This window comes from Perna viridis, chromosome 7 (assembly GCF_037379345.1).
Source record: "Perna viridis isolate PV_CMFRI_1.1 ecotype Kerala chromosome 7, ASM3737934v1, whole genome shotgun sequence".
Classification (NCBI taxonomy): Eukaryota; Metazoa; Mollusca; class Bivalvia; order Mytilida; family Mytilidae; genus Perna; species Perna viridis.
Genome location: NC_142451.1, coordinates 22,403,545 through 22,425,188, shown reverse-complemented (window position 1 = coordinate 22,425,188; position 21,644 = coordinate 22,403,545). Strand labels below are relative to the sequence as shown.

Here is a 21,644-nt window from a genome sequence, read left to right as displayed (position 1 = left end):
TCATATACAAAATTTGCAAATTTCGGTATACTGCTCACTTGATTTCATCAGCAGCATACTAAAGGCATATGCTTTGGATATTCACGATCCAAAATATACAAGAAATAACCGAAACAAAGATTGTTGTAAAAGGAAATCAAATTAATCTGACATTTTCACCTAAGTGTGGCAAAGGAGATACATTATTGAAGCATTATTGAAGCAACCATGTTAAAAAGAAGGAATGACGCCTCAGTTAAAAATGTTTGTAAAAAGAACATGAAACGAATGATGTGGCCCTTTAATCTATTTTTAACATGTTATTTACAAACCTCTTTTTTGTTGTTCTCACCTTATGACAAGTGCTAAGACGGATGTAAAATACAATGTTACCTGTCACTTAAACCATTCAACCCTTTTACAGATAAACACGTATCAAGAAATAAGTACCAATAACAAAACGGGCGGAAAATGAAATATTGTTCTTAATCAGCATTGCCTCGTAAATACTCGAATTGGCATGTTTAGAAACAAATTTCAAATATATATCTAAAAAAAAAACTGTATTTAAAACATTTTTTTTTTAAATTCAATCAATATTTGTTTATCATTACTTGTCAATATTGATTCTTCTTCCCCCTTTTTAATGTTTCTATTGCTATTTGCCCAATTCTTTATTGCCCGATTAGCCATTATATGGGAAGCGTATCCTATGTAGGTATTTCATTCATAAATGTCCCTGATGATAAAGCAAAATATGTTTCAAAGGGAAGCAAAACTAAATACAAAGATTCGGTTAAGCAATAACCAATATATGTTTACTGCGGCTTCCCATGTATTACAAACATTTTTTTTAAACAAATTGTTAATAGTTAAGCATGACTTACAATGAAAAGTGGTAAAAATAGAAAGATAAGAGTAATAACTTTTATCTTTGATTGATCAAGAGTTAATACAACTAAACGAATACGCTTCCCAAGTCCTGATTGCTCATTTATATTTGTTTGCAAGTGCATCCTGGTTTGGTTACTCCATTGTCATTGTTGTAATCGTCGTTTTTTTTTTTTTTTTTTATTTTGTTGTTGTCTAGTAGGTATCCCTTGATTGTGTTTTTATTTTTATTTTCGTTCGAACCTTGGTTTTCTGGGTCTCCTTCTTACTTATTACACTCCCTTTCGTTAAAAGGTAGAAAGAACTCAACGTTCATGGAGAACATCTATATAAAGTTATTGCTTTTAAGAGCTAAATTTTGGTAATAACTTTTTAGAACAATCATATAAATAACGTTTTATATAAGTAATGACTTTACATAACTGTACTTTTTTCGCCATTATTCATGAAACAATCACTCGCGAAGATAAGATGGTTAAAAGTATTTAATGTCTGTATGACATTGTACATTGTTATATATATGTTCTATATGTTAACATTATCATCCCTGTATCAGTTTGATCTGATGGAGCAGTGTAATTAAATAGAGCCGACAATTCTTAGACATTGCATAATATTGATTTCTTGTGTTATATATCATTAATGTGATCCTCCATCCTACATAATAACATCTAGATGAACTTTCCCGTTCTACCATACATCGTGTACTAAGTTACAACCCTAGATTAATCCTACGAGGAGGAATGACCCGGCCAGCGATAGCTATATTTTCTATATAGCCTAGCTAGCCGAGTGGTTTTTATGCAGGCGGTGTTACCAAAGATGTCACCGCGATACGAGTTCGATTTCCGCGGAGGGAACAATCAAACATTTGCTTCGCAAATTTGACAGTTCATAGTTATACTCTAACTTTCCTCTTTCGTCTATTTAAATTGATATAACTTTTTTGGAAAGACACATTTGTTGGTGGATAAACTTCGATGATTTCGCAATTGTAATACTTAAGTATCAGTCCATATAAAATTCAAACACTGCATATGAACATATTTGTTTTGTTTTTCAAATGTTTGATATTAGTACAAGTTGGTCAAGGGCAACATGTTTAGATAAGAAAAGTTATGGCGTTCCTTGTAACCAGGTCTAAGTATATTTGTGTCGATACGTGCAAAACAAAGCACATATGTTGTATATATTATGAAACAAATTCGTCAAATTGATCTTGACTTTTTTTACTCTCAATGGATTATGAATGTTATTTGACAATTTATCTCATGGATATATATATCTACATGCCATGAAGCTCAGGTCTAGATCAAAAGACATAGAAAATTATAAGTTTGGAACCGCTTATCAGACAAAAGCACATTACATCGAAACATAAGTCAAAGAGCAGTCATTTTAATGTTATAGAAGTACGTAATTTAAACCTAATGTTGATTGATGTTATATTATGGACAGAACGATAAGTTTAGAAAAACAGAATCGTAACGAACTCTTCAACTCAATGAAAGGGGGAATTATATCATCATATTTAAAGGCGAGTGATAGCCATGCAGAATGTTGCAATTCAAGCTCTATGTCTCATATATCATGTCACCTTTTTTATGCATGTGCAAATTTAATAAATGCAACATACCTAGCCTATATCTTAACGAACTGTATTTCTTGAGGTTTTAAATGCGCTATGAAAATCAAGATTTATAAACTCTACTGTAAAGTGTTGCCAAAGTGGAATACTTGTCGAAAGAACAATGGACATGAATATTGAGTTTTGTTTTGCGTTAACTAAGTACTACTTCTTTCATATCATCACTCAATTCAATGGTTTATAATGAAATGTGTTCTTATTATTATTGTTGCTTTTTTTGGGTTTTTTTTTCGCGATAACTGTCGCTGTTTTTATCTTTATTAGAGTGTCTCATGATCTTAAATGATACTCAAAGTACAACAACTCCAGTCATAACTCAAACTACAGCTACGTCAGTCAAACTTCAAACCACGACAACAACCACTGTAGCTCACACTAATACAACCCCAGTCGTTAAGCAACCTACAACAACGCGTTCTAACACTGCTTTACCAGCGATACATGAATTCCTGTGATATGAGTTTGCCATATGTAAAAGAATAAAACTGATATTCTTACTATTTGTGATAATATTCAATTTTTTTCTTGGTAAATTAGATTTTGTATAGCACAAAATAAACATATAGACGTAGACCCTCCCTATAAAGTTTAGATATTTGATATATGATCAGAAATGTGAGGCAACTACACAGAAAAAGAAGACTGCAAATATATAAAATTATTAATAAATCGTCAATAAATGTTTATGACGACCGTTTTTAAATTTGTTGGGATTTTTTAAATGATGCTGTTTTGTGGTTCTTCAAGTAAAATAATCAACGTAGTTATTGTCTGCTTATTATGAGAGAGACCACTTTGTAAAATCGCTTTCCTGAAGCTTAATTATACTCGGCGTCACATCAATAAAATACTGTTAAAATTTAAATGAAAATATTTTCTACGACTTTATTGACACCTACCGTCGTTTAAATTGTCTTAAATGACTTGCACATTCGCTTAGCCAAACGGCTTCTCCCTAAACAAGTCGCTTTTAGCTTAATTCATGCGTAATAAATCCTTACGGGAAAATCCCATACTAATATCCGCCAAGTTGGTTTCTACGGGACGATTTGTTTACAAACGAAGTTCGTAAGTTCCCGTCGAACTCCGGTGACAATCGTCTGCTTGATTAACTTCTCGGTATTGTACGTTGTTCGCGTAAAATAAATCCGAGATATACGAAATAACGCCGAAATGCATTCTGGGTTCTTCGGTTTTTTGGACAAACCATTTAAACGTAAACAACATCTCATAGCAACCCGATCACTGTAAACATGGCCGACTTTTTACAATGTAAATATCGGCACCGAGAATTAAAATCCGACCGGAATTTAACGATTCAATGTTTAGGGAGAAGCCGTTTGTCTGAACGAATGAGCAAGTCATTTAAGACAATTTAAACGACGGTAGGTGTCAATAAAGTCGTAGAAAATATTTTTATTCAAATTTTAACAGTATGTTATTTATGTGACGCCGAGTATAAGTAAATTAGCTTTACTACTTGTAATATTGTTGTCCTGTGTTGCATTTGCAACGAACAATTGTGGTCTTCGACTATATTCGCGTTACTTTTTTATATAACTAGCGTGGTGGAGTAGGTAAGTTGAACATGAATAATTTTGTTTGTTTGTTTGTTTTTTATCATCGTTATTTTATTTTTTTCTAGAGAAGACATTATTTATTGCTCATTTTTTTCATTTTGATGTGATATAAAATATAAGTATTGAACAGTGAAATAATTGTGAAGGATGAATGAAAAACAATCAAAAAGATAACAAACAGAAAAACAATCATGTTGTGACATGTATTCTTAATGTGATCCTCTATCTTACATAACAACACCTATATACCGTCCCGTACTACCATACAGCGTGTACTAAGTTACAGCCCTAGATTAATCCTACCAAGAGGATTGACCCGGTAAGCGTAAGCTTTATTTTGATATAGCCTAAGTGGCCAAGTAATCTAGGGCGCTGGACTTTGTGCAGGCGGTGTTGCCACAGATGTCACAACGGTACGAGTTCCAGTCCCACTAATGGAACGACAAAACAAACATTTGCTATACAAATTTGACAGGTCTAACATCGTTGGGGAATTTTCCAGACCCTTCTATACTTACATTATCTTCCCTGTATCATTTGATCCGATGGAGCAGTGTAGCGTATAGAGGCGACACATTCTGAGACGTTGTATAATACTGATTTGTTGAGACATGTATCGTCAATTTGATCTTCTATCCTACATAATAACACCTAGATAAACTGTCCTTTACTAAGTTACAGCCCTAGATTAATCCTACGAGGAGGAATTACCCGGCCAGCTAAAGATATATTTTAATATAGCCTAGCTGGTCAACTGGTCTAGGCCGCTGGACTTTGTGCAGGCGTTGTTTTCACAGAAGTCACAGGAGTTTTAATGCCGCGGAGGAAAAGATCAAAAATATGCTTTGCAAATTTGACAGCTCTAACCTCGTTGGGTATTTTTCTGACCCTTTTATACTTACAACATATTCCCTGTATCAATTTGATCCTATGGAGCAGTGTAGCGAATAGAGTCGTCACATTCATATATATTTATATATATATGAAGGTCTGAAAATGATGTTAGAACTGTCAAATTTGCGATGCAAATTTTTTGTCGTTCCCTCCGCGGGACTCGAACTCGTACTGCTGTGACATCTATGGCAACACCACCTGCACAAAGTCCAGCGCCCTAGACCACTCGGCCAGCTAGGCTATATAAAATATAGCTTTCGCTGGCCGGGTCATTCCTCCTCGTAGGATTAATCTAGGGCTGTAACTTAGTACACGATGTATGGTGGTACGGGACAGTTCATATATATGCTGATGAGAGGAACTTACTTAAAACAAGTATAAAGTATATCGCATATAGTTATTACTTCAGTATTTAATCATATATTGAGAGTGATCTGTACAGGTTAGAATAAATATGCCTCAAGGTGGGCGAATTAAAACATACAATTTTAGTCATGTGCATGTAAACTGTTCTGTTGGCCAATATGACTGACAATATCAGTCGAAATTCCTCAATTTACAATGGCACGTTTTTTGATAAGGTATTTATAATCACGTTATCTGTTTGGAAGGGCACTCTGGTCATCTTTGGAAATGGATCGGAAACCTGTTTCTATAGCGGCTTTGTTACCTGTTATAGGTAGGTTCTATATCGCCTTATGTATCAGTCTTTCTAAAACTCGGACAGGAGGTGATTAGTTCATGCATGTCAAAAACCCAATAAATATTATCTAATATCTATGTCAGAAACAGATAAAGACAAAATAAATAATCTACATTCGTCAATTGGTTATTGCACTTTTGAGACGAAAAGAATATACATACTATGAAGTTGACACTGTACAAGAATTATCGTACCTGGGTTATTTAGGTGGGGCATGAGGTCCTAAGAAATATTCTGCATGTTGATAAAAAAATTGAAAGTGTCTGCATTTAATATGAATGGTAACTCAGTTGGTGATTGGTTCCCGTAAAAACTAAATTGATTACCACCTGTTGAATACACCTACAATATACATGAGGCCACAAGAATAAATCACTTTTTTGTTATTTTGTATATTTTGCGGCTAAGAAATTATTTTATTACAGGTCCCAAATAACCACAGTGCCAGCAGTTTAGTTATCGTAATAATTAGGTTTTTTATTGACCCATGGTAGATAACGAATTATATATTATGTTTAATGTTCATCAGTCCCAATACCTAATTTTTCCATGAAAAAAATGTTTTTGGCATCTGTGTCAAATTATCAGAAGTTAAAGACCTTTATGTTACTATTTCTCTATTTGCCTTGTACATGCACATCTTTTACAGGTGAAAACATCAAGAAGCTTAAATTTGCTACATTTTTAGTTTTTATTTTATGGAAATGGGTTTGTTTTAAGCAGTCGACCCCAAAGGCAAACGTAGCCTTTGTGTAGTTTATAAGTGCATATGCACATGGTTATTCTTAAGTTCAAACCATGATTTACTGTTCACTGTTTTAAGTACATTGTAACAACTATATATTTTAGCATTTACCTTTTCCACGGCAACTGCTTACTGTCCGCGTGGTTGGATACATTATGGATCTTCATGTTACTTTTTTGCTACAGAGGTAGAATCCTGGATCTCGGCTGAGGTAAACTGATTTATTCAGTTGACTTATTGATATATGTTTTTTAATGTGTTATTAAAATGAAGGTGTTTTGGTGTAAAGGATTATCTCAAATTAAATGTTGTAAAATTCTGCTATCGATTATAGAAAAATCATTAGAAACGTTCTAGCGATTATAAACGGTATAAATCTTCCCTCTGTAACTTGATTTGTCTTGTCGGTGTCATACAGTGGTTGACGGGTTTTGTGAATATATCATCTTATACGATATAATATCATTCCAAGTTGTATAGGGTATTTAAGTCTTGTTCTAGTTTCATTTTCTTTACCGGAATTTCCGATGTAGAACGTATTGAAAACCGAAGACCGATGATCTGTATTTTAATGTTTACTTCTGGGTACTTTCAATACTTACTTATAATAATGCAAAATCTTCTAGTTTATGTTTTTTCTTACTACATTTATCATAAAGAAATAGTTATTTGTCATTTTTATCGGGATTTTTTATACAGAAAGATTTTTGCCCTTAACACTGAACTCAACGCTCTGTAAATGACAAATCTCCATGTTTTCGAATGGTAGACTAGGACCCATTATCGCAATATCACGGGGTCACATGACAAGACTTTCATACTCTATGGGAATTTTTTTTTCTTTTTTCTTTTTATGTTTGTTTACCAAGTACAACAACGTCAGAATACAATATCTGCAGTTGAAATCTATACTCCGAAATATCATTGAACGCTGTTTATCGACAAAAAAGGACGAACTCCTTAATCTAAAGATAGTGATTTTCTGATTTATTTCTTTTTCATGTTAAAATTAGGCTAATTTATTTCTAACACAGAAATTTTTCTTCAAGATGTCAAGATGTCAAAATTGTGTTGGATATGATCTGAACAGACGGCATAACTTTTTTGGTTTGTTTTGATTGGTTTGGTAAGGTTTGGTCTGGTCTGATCGATGTCCCCGGATCGTAAATGTTTTATTTAACGAATAATTATCGGTATTTTTGTTTCTAGATCAGTTGCAGGGCACACAATTCTAAATTAGCAGAGGTCAAAAATCAAGGACAGTTAGATTTCTTTAGAGGAGTACTGAAGATGAACAATTATCGTAAGTAAATTTCATTATTACAAAGCAGTAATATGATTTACATAAAATGTCAGGCATTTATCCAAAGGATGCTCTTTTTTCATCATAGTTTGCATGAGTTTTATTAGTTATAAATTCGTAACAAAGTTCTTTAAATCATTCGCCGTATTATTGTTCAGAAAGTGGTATAGTGAAGTAAAACGAGTCAACTGCAAACTATGCTGTTGTGTTCTATACAAAATAATTATTTCAGGTTAATTATTTTTATGATCAATAAAATAACCTTTGATGAGATGTAGTGACAATGAACGTTACTTTGTGGATTTGAGACAGTAACACCTGCTTTCAAGACGTCAGTATTAGTGTGAACATATATAATTTAAACTTACTGTTCCTAAACACCCAGTTCTACTGGTCTGCTATTATTTTTAAAAAAAGATCAATAACATGAACCGGAGGTATATACTGACAACGGATAGGATTTTGGTTATCAAAGCTTAGAAAATTTAACATAAACTCAAGATTTTTTGCATCAACATTATTTGTTTATTAAGGCTTCTGGAGTAGGGTTATGTTACTACAAGATTGAAGTCATAAATACAGAGGTTTTTGTGGTCGTTATCATGAACTCGTAGATTGTGTATTCATCAACACCATGAGAACCGTTCGATTTGTACACCGTGCCATAGTTTTCCTGTACACCACACTTGACATTTTATGAGCAACTCGACAGAAGTTTCAAGAAAAGTAGAAGAAGCTTACCATGCCATGCTCTCAGTATTTGGCGGAGTCCGAGTTGCACATTTGGTTTTGTTTCTTTGTTCATGTTAGTTTAGTTATTCATGTTCTTAAATATGTGTGTCTGTTTACTATGACTGATCTTTATCCTTAGGTTATATTCTTTTAATTTCTGCTCGAATTTTGATTACTTTTATCACTCTGACACCTGATATTGAATATAGTTAAACAATTCCTTATAAAAAGTTTAGCAAAACCTTTCATGCGTCTCTACTTTAATTATGGTTTTTATGAAGAACCTTTATTAATCAAGATAACTTCATTTTTTACTTTAGACGGGAGCAGATGGATAGGCGGACGTCGTGACGAAATACAGACTGATCTTTGGAGATGGGCCTCTACCGACGAAGTGATCCAAAACAACCTATGGGATTTGGGACAACCAGATAATACATATCATAAAGAAAACTGCTTAGAACTGTTTGAAAGTGCAAACTGGCAGTGGAATGATAGCCAATGTTCAGATGAAAGCGCATACATTTGTGAAAAGCCGTAAATGATCTTTATACCACCACTCGTAATGGGGGGTATATATCGATAGGGTTGTCTGTTCTTTCTTTACATTTGTTATGCAGAGGGAACCATCCTCTTATCTGCAAATCTGCAAATTCTCCGATATTTTTGAATGGTATGTAGTGAACTTTTTAAAGAAGAATTTTATTCAGATATTGAGTATATTGATATGTTGAAGATATGAACTTCTCATTTTAAGTTTTGTTTTGAATTATTTTTTTTTTAAATAGAAAATTACTACTTAAAGGATGGTTTCATCATTTAACGAAAACTTCACAAAGATATTATGTCTCTACCTAAGCACTTATTCTTGATTGATTGATTGATTGATTGATTGTTGGTTTGAACGCCCACGCAGCAATATTTCAGCAATATTCAAGCAATGAACATGCAATGGATGATAAAATGAACTGTCGAATACCACAGCAGGGTTCTGTAACGTGCCAGAAACCTGGTGAACCACTTTGGTTGGCGGTAAGGCTTTCATTATTTATTATGGACTGAAGACCCAAGCATGTAGTATGCCAAGGGGTACCTCATTCTTCCTCCTTTGGCACACAACCCAGTTACTTTTTTGGACAGAGCGCCCTAGCCCCCGGCCAAAATTCTGAGTGTTATTTAGTCGCCTTTTACGACAAGCTTACGATGTAAAAATTAATAACAGTTGTCACAGTTTTTGATCATCTTTGCTTTTTTACTTTTTCAAAAAAATAAAATGGAAACATTTGGGAGTAGAAAAAATAAATTATATCATATTGTAAGAAGGAATCGATATCTTTTTGTAGATATCTTATTCATGTTGTTTATCCTATTCAATTTCATATAGTATAGTTTCAGATCATCTCATCGATAAAACTACGTTCTTCAAATAATACTGCTTAAGTCTATATTGTTTCATATCATCACCATGAATTTTGCAATGTTTTAGAGCGCTCAATGATCCAACAACGACACAAGCTGTAACACAACCTAGAACAACTCAAACACTGCCTAAAACAATCCAAGCTGTTACACAGCCCCAAACAACACATATCAACAACGCCCAACCAGCCATCCCTGATATATTCGGATAATGGCATTTCATATACAAACATTAAATACTGAAATCAAATAAATGCTTCTTTCTCTTATAACCTCAACCAAAAATGCACCGCAAAGGTATTAAAATGAATATGAAATTTAGAATTGAAAACAATGATACAATATCATTTGCAAAAATTGCAAATAAAAAACCTGTTCAAAGAAATACAGGACACATCTTGTAAATACCTGTTCTGATAGAATTTTGTGAAGCACCTAATGTTTAATTAAAAAAAAAACAAATTAACGGACAATTATTTTTCCCCTTGGTTTTACCACTGGTGTCTTTTTGTGTTGCCTTATTATACCCAAAGCGATAGAATGGATGGAGTATCTCCGATTCTTTTTTAATTCTAATATGATTGGTTTCTCTATTTTGATAAAAAGACTCAGCCTTTATGCTTATGTTGCATAAAAAAGTGACATTTGTTGAGCTAAATTCTACTGTGATGGGGTTTAATTGGGTTAAACGTATCCATGGTGTGGGAAATAAACCTTCGTATATGAACAACGTTAACGTATTCCATTTGTTAATCACTGTTTTACAACTTTGAAGATTAGATTTTAGACTCGGTATATATAATAAGCTGACATTTTCTGTCTCACCTTTTACATTAAGAGTTGCAATACAAGTCAAAGCTGTTAAAATTGATATCACGAACAACAAACAAAATATGCTGAATCTCGCTATTTCAAATGTTAAAGATGTGCTCATGTAAAGAAATATATTAGTTCATACAACATCTAACAAAATTAAAGTAAACAGTAAAACACATTTTTAAGAAGGCATCAATATGAAATTGACTTATATGAATATCAGTCATTTTCGAAAGGACTTTTTCAGGCTCTCACTCAACAATGAGGTTTTTGACAGTTATTTGCCGTTGAAATGCTCATTTTCAGTGCATTTCAATGAAATTATAACTCAATGCATCAAATTGATATGGAAGATATTGTCTTTTTTCCTAAATTGTGATGGTGAAAATAGTCAAATTACATTATCACAATGATTGTTTTTCCATACCATGTTTTACCCAATGCCTGATTCTTACAGAGTAAAGAAGTGCCAGTCCATATAAAATTCAGACACTGCCTATGGTAAGGTGATTCGTGGTGTAACAAAAACATGGAACAGACAAGGCTTGTTTGGTCTACATACGCTATATTTATATGTGACGATAGTACTTTCTGTATTTACTTTTTAGAAAACTTCAGTTTAACCTTCCACTGAAATTAACCAAACCAAGTCAAATAAAGGACGATAACTCTTGCAGCTTGCGTATTTCATGTACAATCTATGAAAACATTATCTAAAAAGCGCAACCCCAAATGAATAAGCAAAAATAGAAAACATATATTCGAACATATAACTGTACATTTTAAAAGGATAAAAAATAGCATGACGACCATGACCAACCTAAGCTTTGTTCGGAAACTGAACACATTTGGTATTGTTTACTACAGATTTTTTTTCTCTGTTTACCAAGACAACATTGTTACATCTAAGTTATGAATACAAAAAAAAATCGTTTGCATTCAAGACAGGACTTGTGAAGAAGTGTTACTTACGAGATGCATTCTAATTTTTAAACTCGGTAAATGCAGCGTTGTTTACTGTAACAAATTCTTATCAGTTTTTTATCACTTTCATATAGTGAACACATGTGGACGAAAGGTCGTTATATAATGTGGTTGCTAGCAGCTTTGATACTTCTATACGCAGGTATTTTGTTCAATTTTTCCTTTTTCATAATATTCAGATAGAACTCTTGTATCAGGTTAAAATTAAGTATATTCATTATTGTGAGAAATCAAATGGCAACATTTGCATATGTGTGGATGGAATCGAAACAATTCAATAAAAAAAAAACTAAATGTATCATTGACAAACAATGGATGTGAACTAAAACATATATATATATCTTACACATGGCAAACTCACGAGGGTAAAGCGGATGACCGTAGTGATCAGTTTCTTATTCTGTTGCGGTAATCTCATATTCTTCGTTACGCACATCCCGCAAATGTTTTTACCTTGTAATTTCTCAATAATCATGAATTTTACACATATGCTTCCCGCTTCCAGTATCAAGCATTGATACATGATTAATTATCTGTCATATTTATTTTGAAGAATATTTTGAATAGACAACTTGATCAAAGAAAAATATAAAGGCCGTTACGGTCATCGGCTTTACTAATTGAAACTGCCTTTACAATTGTAGAAGTAAACAATATTAACCAATCGATTTTTCAATTGAAAAGATATTCATGGGAATTAAGATTCTAAGGGAATTTAAAAAAATGTAATCCAGAGACAAAGACCAGGCAAAGAAAACAGACACACACAACTAAGAACATAAAATAATCAAAATAATACGTAAAAACCAACAAAAACATACCCCAAAAAAGGTATACAGTTTTTTTATATTTTCTTTTGTTTTGTACGTCAGCATTCTACAACAGTGTACATGGTTTCTATTTTGAAGTCTAAATGAATACTTAGCCAATGAATAGAAGTTTAAAAATTTTTAAAATTAAAATTTCAACTTCAAACTTTAGCAGAAAGCTTTGCCTTTTATAATTCAAGTGTTTGCACATTGTAATCAAAATGAGGTTTAAAATAATGGAATAGCGTGATTACAAAAAGTCAAACATATTCATATATGTGCTTGAGCTGTATGATGTTTTATTTTCTCTGTTGCCCAATCTTTAAATGGACTAACGATGTTTTTAAGACTTTTTTCGAGGTATCTGAACGTATGTACTTCTTTGTATTTAGGTTATAGGCTCAATGCTTGTGCATTTGTTTCGTTTAACCATATCAGTTCTTTTTACAATGTCTCTAGTACGTTTCCGTTGAATTGTTATGGTTTCGACCTGTTAAAAATCTTTGAGTACGAAATGAAGGTTTGATGTGACAATCCACTAGTGTGCAATGTAGACAGTAAAACATTGGTATATTCACATTAATGCAAAAGCTCTACGCCGTCATAATTTTTATTTCTCATATAGAATCACAACACCCATATTTATACTTATGAACATTCACAATATACTATCTATGGAACTGAATGTCAAATTCATATTTTGTTGGTAAATTCGGAATTATCATCAGCTGGTTGTCCACAAGGATGGTACCACTTTCAAGACTCTTGTTATTACTTCAGGTCTGATAATTTTAACTGGTTTAAGGCGGAGGTAAACCTATATTTAACAGTATGTCTATATATGAAGTTAAATATAAGTAATTATATTTATGATTTGTAATAACTTCCTTTCAACGTTAAGTTTTATGAAGACTGATTTTCCAAAACATGTTACCATATGTATTCTTGATTTGTAGCAATATCAGCTTGAAAAGAGACCAAATGCTGGAATCGAGTACTTTTGAAATATAATACATAATCACATTAAAGAAAATATACACATTAATAATATTTTTATCAAAAATTCAAACAACCCCTGCAAAACCCTCAATTTACCTTCGCGCAAAAGATGCGGTATTGTTCTTATTTCATAACCATACACGAAAAACTGATATAGTTTTGACAGCAATATGACAGTTAAGTCTCTTTTATAATTTCCTTTATACAGCTTTAACTATATATGTGTGTACATTATGTATCTTAATTGTATTGCACGGATATCAATAAAATCAAGTTTGGACAAATAGCACAAGCGTATTGATGTCAATGTTTCCAGGCGAACATCTTTGGTTAGGAGGCTGTGACGATATAACAGAGGGGCGATGTGTTTGGGCCTCAACTGATCTCAAATTCAACTACACAGCATGGGCACCAGGTCAGCCGGATAATACCGCCTTTAACGAGGATCGTGCTTTATTGTGGGGCTCACATAATATGCTATGGAACGATGTTTTTTGTGACCTTCCGTATAGATTCATCTGCGAAAACCAGTATGATTCACATTTTAATATTTTGTCTTTTGACATGCCTTAAACATTAATAATAGAAACATTGTTTTTTTGCATTGGTTATCGTTACCTGCAGATTTGATTCTACTTTAATCATTTCTGTTTTATACGTTTTAAATACACTTAAAAGCGTCATTCAATGTTTCCCAGTAAAGATACATTCTATTATTATAAAATTTATATATACTACAGTCCAATTTATCATGTGATGATATATTTTGAAAGAAATTTAATATGGATCATTCATTTTATGTCTAGTAGATATTTTTTCCTAGTTTTTCAACAGGATGTCCTTTGTAAACACACTTAATGTTTGTAATTTTGCCATCATTTTCTATTACCAAAAATGCTTTTAAAAGCAAATAAAGCATATTATCATCAATTCAACAATTAATTATTAGTAAGTTGAACATATATGTTTGTATGGTACAACAGAAAATAATGCTCGGTTAAAGAGATATTACCTGCCTTACTAAGATTTTGTTTATAGTTCAGATATGCATCAAATGTCAACTCCAGACCATCAATTCCAAATATTATTGTATAATAAAAATCACTACGTATTGATTTTTCATGAGGAAGTCTCAAACTTATATTTTATTGACTAATGTTCGAATATTAGCCTAAATATAATTAAAACCCCCAATACAAAATACAAAAGCGCACCAAAACGGAATTTAACTCTCCAATACGTATTGGCTGGTTAAAATCCATATTGGTTAGGCCAATATGACGTATTGGTTTAGTTAGTCAATAAAGGTATAATTGCGTAGGGTTTCTAGTATTGGATGAATTATCGATCGGCTAGCAAAAATGGACTTCGGCTACGACTCAATATGGCTAGCCTCTGACAAAAAACTGAGCCAATGTGGAAAACGTTATGCAAAAATACTATAATATTTACTTATGCAACCGGACATGTCGTGCAAGTGAGAGTGTTATTTCATTTCCCTGCGCTTTCAACAGAAAACATAAATATTATTACCGCGTAAGGTTTTCCATATTAGTTTAGTCCAATATGGCTAGCATCGGACCAATAACTCAGATAAAATGGAAACCTTACGCAATAATACTTTTATTGACTAACTAGTTTAATACGTCATATTGACTTAGGCCAATATTGATTTTAACCAGGCCAATATGACGTATTGGATGAGTAAAAGCCGTATTGAACGGCTACATACCGTATTGGCGCTGTATTTTGTATTGTATTAAGAGTTTTTAATCCTATTTAAGCAAATATTCGAACGTTAGTCAATAAATCACAATATTGCATGCCATTTGAGCACATTTAGCTTGGTGAAAATATTTAATACCTGTGATCTGAAATGAAGTAATGCAATCCTTTGCTGGATTTCACTATATCCGTCATTATTCTTTGGGACGATATATTTTTTTTTAAATAAATTTCTTAAATGTATTAGTTTTTACTAAAAAAAAATATGTGTCTCTGCAGTCGGTGTCTCCTGTAAACTAGTCATTATTATCTGTTAACATCTCTAAATGCAAAGCAAAATATACCGATGAATTTCTTGGGATGTCAAAACAACAATAGTTATACTAAATTAATTACCGTTAAAGTGACGGTCTACCTTTTTTAGTGAGTAAGTACACACATATTAGAGTGTGTAACTCTACTCCCGGAGTTATCTAGGTTTGTAAACATATAGATTTGTGGATATTTATCTATCTACCTACCTATCTACTATATTCCATGCCAGTCGTCCAGGAGTCTACGACGCTACTTGCTTTGAAGTTGATCAAGAACTGCAGTCATTTTTTGGTATGTGTCCTTTAAAGTTTCTCATTACGTAACTTTTTTTCGTTAACTAGCTCTCTCTTTTCAACTGTTGGCATGCAAATTTTTCGTTTGTTTGAAGGTAATTACTGTAACCTATTCATATAAGTGTTTTTTAGCTTATCTTTTTTTCTTTTTTATGCTATTGCACTTGTATCCATGTAATTCTGTTGTTGTAAATGTGGATTCAATCATTATTTGGTTGACACGTCTATTTGAAATAAACTATGAAAAATGCATTCTAAATCATAATTACATAAAACTCTGCAAATCAATAGGTTGTACAACTTTACTTGAATCAGTATGTCACATACTGGAACACTATCAGTTTTATCTGTCCCATAATGTATGGCACGTATGACGACCAAAGGTCATGGAACAATGTGGTCACTTATAGTGTTTTTATTTCTATCAGCAGGTAAATTATTTCTAGCTTTAAAAAAGGGAAAATAGTAAGAAATGAATCTCCTATACTTATTGATTCTATGAATTTCTATTTATTTGTTACATTTTCAACAGTGCCCTTGTATTATGTTGATATCAATTTTGACACTTCGAATTTAAATTTTTTATTTTGCATGACACTGTTTTCATTTCCATATTCTTTCTCAATCACAAATAGCCTAAAACACTGAATAGAATCAATGGATAAATAACGATAACAAACTTTGGTAACAAAGCACTTGACAAAGGGTATTTATTGGTCCAGCTTAAGCGCCCTATTTTACTGGAAACACACATCGTAATCCAATGTGAAGTATTTATAAGTGATAGAAATAAAATATGATTTATCCTCATGGTTGAGATGGACATTTAATATCGTTAAATGAATCAAGTACTGTTTTCGGTTTGAAACTAAATTTCATTTTCTCAAATGTTATCAAAACATACATGCGTAGCCTAGTTTCGTTGCTTTCATTCGTAAAAGATGTCTAAACCTTTATGATATTATCTCAATTTTCAATTTGTTTTTACTATATTTTATTCCTTTTGACAAGCATACATGTCAAAAATGATATAACAGTTATTTACTATTAAAACAAAACATCAGTGTTTTTAGATATATCGTCGGCTGGTTGTCCACAAGGATGGTACCACTTTCAAGATTCTTGTTTTTACTTCAGCTCAGATAGATTTAACTGGTTTAAAGCTGAGGTAAATTTCAACTTTACTGTAAGCATTACTGAATTAGTCTTGTTGTAACGGACTACAAATGCATAACTTAGCTATGAGTTATTCTTATTCAAGAAATGGTTTGGATCCGAAAAAACTAAAATGCCAAGTTTTCAAATGAATTATTTATTATTATTATTAAACATTGTTTAAGAGATCATTATTAAAAAATGCCACAGACAAATAAGTTGAACGCAGAAAAATAAACAAGCAATGACAACAAGTAACAGATTACTTAAAAGTAATTTCGTTTACTTTTTCGTTTGATGTATTATACCTAATATATACAATCAAAATGCCCTTTGTATTCACGCATGTGGTTTAAGTGAAGAAAAAAGTCATTCAAAAACGACGATGACCCAAGCCATACAAATTTTAATTGGCCATGTGGTCACGTGACCGTGTTGTGTCATTGGTTCTCTGTTCAAAATCGTGTGGTTCAAATGCGTGTGGTTTCTATATTTTTTACATAGTTTCTACTATCGAGAGAGAAAATATTGAAAGTTTTGGTTTGCCAGCGAATATATACTTACAGTTGTATCAAATTAAACCTTTTCGAGAAGAAAATGTCAAATAATGTCATAAATATTACACGTATGAAAATTAGACTATCAACGGTGAGATGACACCACCTCTGTTCGAAGATTACAATAAATATTTCAGTATGTTGTGTCATGTAAGATTGAACTTTTTTCACAAAATAAATTAAATTCATATTCTAAGATTTAAACTTTTTCGATCTCGATCGTCAATAAATATTGATTTCACCCCTTTTTACGGAACGTTACATTTGTACTCAAGACAAGTGTACACTCCTCGAGACGTTCACGTTTCCCATTTTAGCGTTCGTGCATCGGTTTGCATTCATTTAAACGCACAATAAACGCACGATAGAAGCGTTCGTTTAAGAGCACGTTAGAAGCAGTCGTTTAAACGGTCGATAAAGCGTACGTTTAAACGCACTATACGAGCGTTGGTTTATATCTTACGTGCGGGAAACCTAAACATCTCAAGGAGTGTACTAATACCAGGGAGTGTAATATAAAGTCCCTGCAAGTACAGAGGATGATACGAACATGTTTATTTTTTCTTGGTTTTTGATAATTTTATTTGATAACCAATAACGGTTTCGTGCTGAAGCTTCCTCGCGTTCTAAATCTGTTTTGCTAAAATTTTAACTGACCTATAAAATATTGTCCGTACCAGAAAAGCTCCCTTCAACTCACATAGGGTCACTTATTATACTGTGTATTGTGTCAAATTATTCACGTACATTGTTTTATTCAAAAATCCGTAAGACAAAAGACATTCAATTATATATCAATTATTATCGAAGTCATACACATGCGTCGACATTTGTGTCACGGGTCGCCGAACCATGTAAAGATAAAATAGGCCGCCCACGCTATCTCTTGGTCACAAGTCTGCTGAAGCTTGTTTATTAATATAACCCAGCGGAAAGAAAGAACGACACACTGAGTGATGCTATTTTAGTTATACCCTCCTGTTCAAGTCCTAAACATAGTATGCAAAGTAGTTGTGCATTCACCTCCAGGGATGTATACCTAACGAAAATGAAAAGCTGACAGAAAACGAGAAGAACTTGAGTCTTCTTACTTTCTTAGCATGATTATTGCACCCATACACAGATCAGTGGAACACTCTGCATCATATATACAAGCTATTTTTGAAGATTTTTTTTGGTTTTTTTTTCGGGCACGTGTATATGTTTCCAAATGAAAATTGAGAACTAGTGACGTAGTACTTCATATATGGTAATTAAGCGTTACTTCCGGTTTTCATTTATGCTTATTAATAAGGTCGTCGTGAAAACACAAATATAATCATTAAAGCTTTATTTAGCGGTAACCTGATGGGAAAATACTAGTTACACTCGTATCTTAACATACTTTAGTTTTTTTTATAAATATAAACGTTTATAAAATGATATTTATGTGTCACATCTCCTTTAAGCATTAGCAATGTGTGATTTTCTACTGTTTGAATGCTTTTCGTTGTTCTGAAATATTTCTTTGATCGTCAATTAAAATTTCATTAAATTAGAATTCCAAGGGGACCTTAAAGAATATCATTTTTTCAGAATGATTTAAAATGTCAATAAATTTTGTATTCATTTTATTTAAGACTAGTTGTCGAGCCCATGATGCACGTTTAGCAGAAATATATGATAAACCGCATTCAGATTATCTTATGTTGATGGCTAAAAGCTTAAAAGGTAATGTTAATAATGCTTTCAGCAATGACATAAAACGAATAATTAAAGGAAAGTAATTAATAGAAACTCAGCTTACCTGGATTCACGAATTTTAAGACAAAATTCTTCTTAATGAAATGTCAGTTTTACCGTATTGAATGTGTCTTCAAAATTAAAAAAAAAAAAAACACACTTTCAAGGAAGGACACAAATCTGAAATCAGCTATGTATTCATAACAATTAATACAAATTTATTAAGATAAAATATACATATCGTTTACAGGCCAAAATTACTGGTTAGGTGGACGTGATGATATAACCGAGGGACGTTGGGTTTGGGCATCCACTGATCTTCAATTTAACTACACCGCATGGGCTCCGGGAAAACCAGATAATGTAGCCTTCAACGAGGATTGTGTTTTATTGTGGGGCACCTATCATATGTTATGGAACGATGCCTTATGTGATCTCTCATATAGGTTTATATGTGAAAAACAGTAAGTATTATAACCTAATTATACGGTTTTGTCTTGTTTATTAAATATACACATATTTTTCTCTATTTTCAAATTTATTCAGGACAGGGCAATATATTGCACTGTCGATGTACTATTGCACGGTGCAATAGTCTCCTTGAGGAATCTATTGCACTGACCCTATAATGACCTTTATCTATGCCTTTTGATTGGTTGACTTTTTTAGTGCTTTATTGAATTGGAATTCACATACAAAAAACCTCGTGTGTAAAAACGTAGATGTGACTCTCGTCTGCCAATTCGTAAACATGGAGCGGTCAATTTCCTATTCCTGGTCGACTGGTTGTCTCTTTGACAAATTCCCCATTTCCATTCTTTATAATATCTCATAGACAAATTGGGTAATAACTGTATATTATTAGATTGATATGTATACATACTTTGTGCAGGCGGTGTTACCGTAGATGTCACAGCGGTACGAGTTCGAATCCCGCGGAGGGAACGACCAAACATTTGCATCCCAAATTTGACAGTTCTAACATCGTTGGGAATTTTTCAGAACTTTCTGTATTATATATATATATATGCTATAGTTGGTTGACATAAACATGAGAAGGTTATATATCTAGCCTTACAACTGAATACTTCTAAAAATATTATTGTAGCATAATCATTGTTGAAATGGCTTATCTTGTAAAACGGATGCAAATAATTCCTTCAGATGTGTTTATGTCTTTCAACATTTCTGTCAAAGTGTGGTTGACTTGATACGACATAGACCTTAGAAGCAACGATTGCGGATGAACTTTTACTGTCAGTACTCTCTTGTATGCTTAGTTCGGATTTGATCTCCAGCGTTTGAATTGTACAAAAAAAATAATTGGTTGTCGTTGCTTCTCTGCCAAACACGCAATATTAAGGACACAAAGAGACTAAGAGAGGATAACATGCCTACCTGGGATTTCTTACCTGTGAGAGTGAGCTCAATAAATGATGCCGTGACGGACTTGAACAAAGCTGGGTCTAATCGATTTCATTTTTCTGCTATGCTCATTTATAACAACAAATGCAGTATATAGATAATTTGCGAGAATGATTGTGCTGATGTTCACTATATGCTGGGTTAAAACACGTTTTAGTATACAAATACAAATGTACACGTATTTAGATAACAGCTTTAAATGTAATTAATATTACCCGTGTCGATACTGTGTGTGTTATTAATACTAACATGCAGTTGACCAATCTAATGAATATTATTAATAACACAAACTGATATCTTATATGGACGTAACTTTTTTTTCCTTTTTCAAAATTAGAAAAAGCCAAATTCTTTAATGAAAATGAGAAAATTCTTTTTGATAAGTGTATATTTTGATTATTGTAAATGTAACTCTTTGGTAATTGTGCATTAGTCTTCAAATGATGATTGTTTTGACACTTCACACTGGTCATACTGCGATAATCTTTATAAACATCTCATTGATATTTTTATTATAGATATCAAAGGCTGAGTGGATAATGAAGTACAAAATGACCTATGATTACAATGGAAACAATAAAGACTATATATATTTTAGCTTCACTCCCTGAGTTCATTTTATCAATGCTTATTTCAATTTAATTATAATATTAATGCCAAGTCTTGTATACGTATCCATTCGGATGAATATTGTTATGTTATCGGCGCGTTGATCAGATAGTCTCTTAATACAATGAAGTACCAGTCCTGCAAAATATCAGATACCACCAATGGTAGAGTTTTTTATCACGAAAGAATCCTGTCTAATTTGTTTTTTTGGTTTTTTTTTTGTTTTTGTTTTTTGTTATTTGTTATTTGTTATTTGTTTTTGTTGGATCAAGCCTTTTTTAAAAATCAACATTTTTCATCATGACAAGGATAAGTTCAAGTTGTATTTGATATTTATTTCT

At 32.5% G+C, this 21,644-nt stretch overlaps 1 protein-coding gene across 1 annotated transcript; it reads left to right on the top strand.

Moving 5' to 3' along the window:
• The first annotated feature begins 458 nt into the window (after positions 1-458).
• Positions 459-21,297, top strand: LOC148611816 (macrophage mannose receptor 1-like). The gene is made up of 12 exons (XM_088595330.1): positions 459-481; positions 5,604-5,671; positions 6,545-6,651; positions 7,650-7,743; positions 8,796-9,012; positions 9,962-10,104; positions 13,819-14,032; positions 15,772-15,833; positions 16,900-17,003; positions 19,167-19,257; positions 19,520-19,733; positions 21,213-21,297. Exons 2-12 carry the CDS (start codon positions 5,626-5,628, stop codon positions 21,232-21,234), a joined length of 1,314 nt encoding a protein of 437 aa, XP_088451456.1. The 5' UTR covers positions 459-481; positions 5,604-5,625; the 3' UTR covers positions 21,235-21,297.
• The last annotated feature ends 347 nt before the right edge of the window (positions 21,298-21,644 follow it).

Excerpts from the sequence above, each read along its gene's own strand:
- LOC148611816 (XM_088595330.1), top strand. The coding sequence starts at position 5,626 with ATGGATCGGAAACCTGTTTCTATAGCGGCTTTGTTACCTGTTATAG. Across the intron at positions 19,258-19,519 it reads GATGGCTAAAAGCTTAAAAG|GCCAAAATTACTGGTTAGGT; the intron begins GTAATGTTAATA and ends TATCGTTTACAG. Across the intron at positions 19,734-21,212 it reads AGGTTTATATGTGAAAAACA|ATATCAAAGGCTGAGTGGAT; the intron begins GTAAGTATTATA and ends TTTTTATTATAG.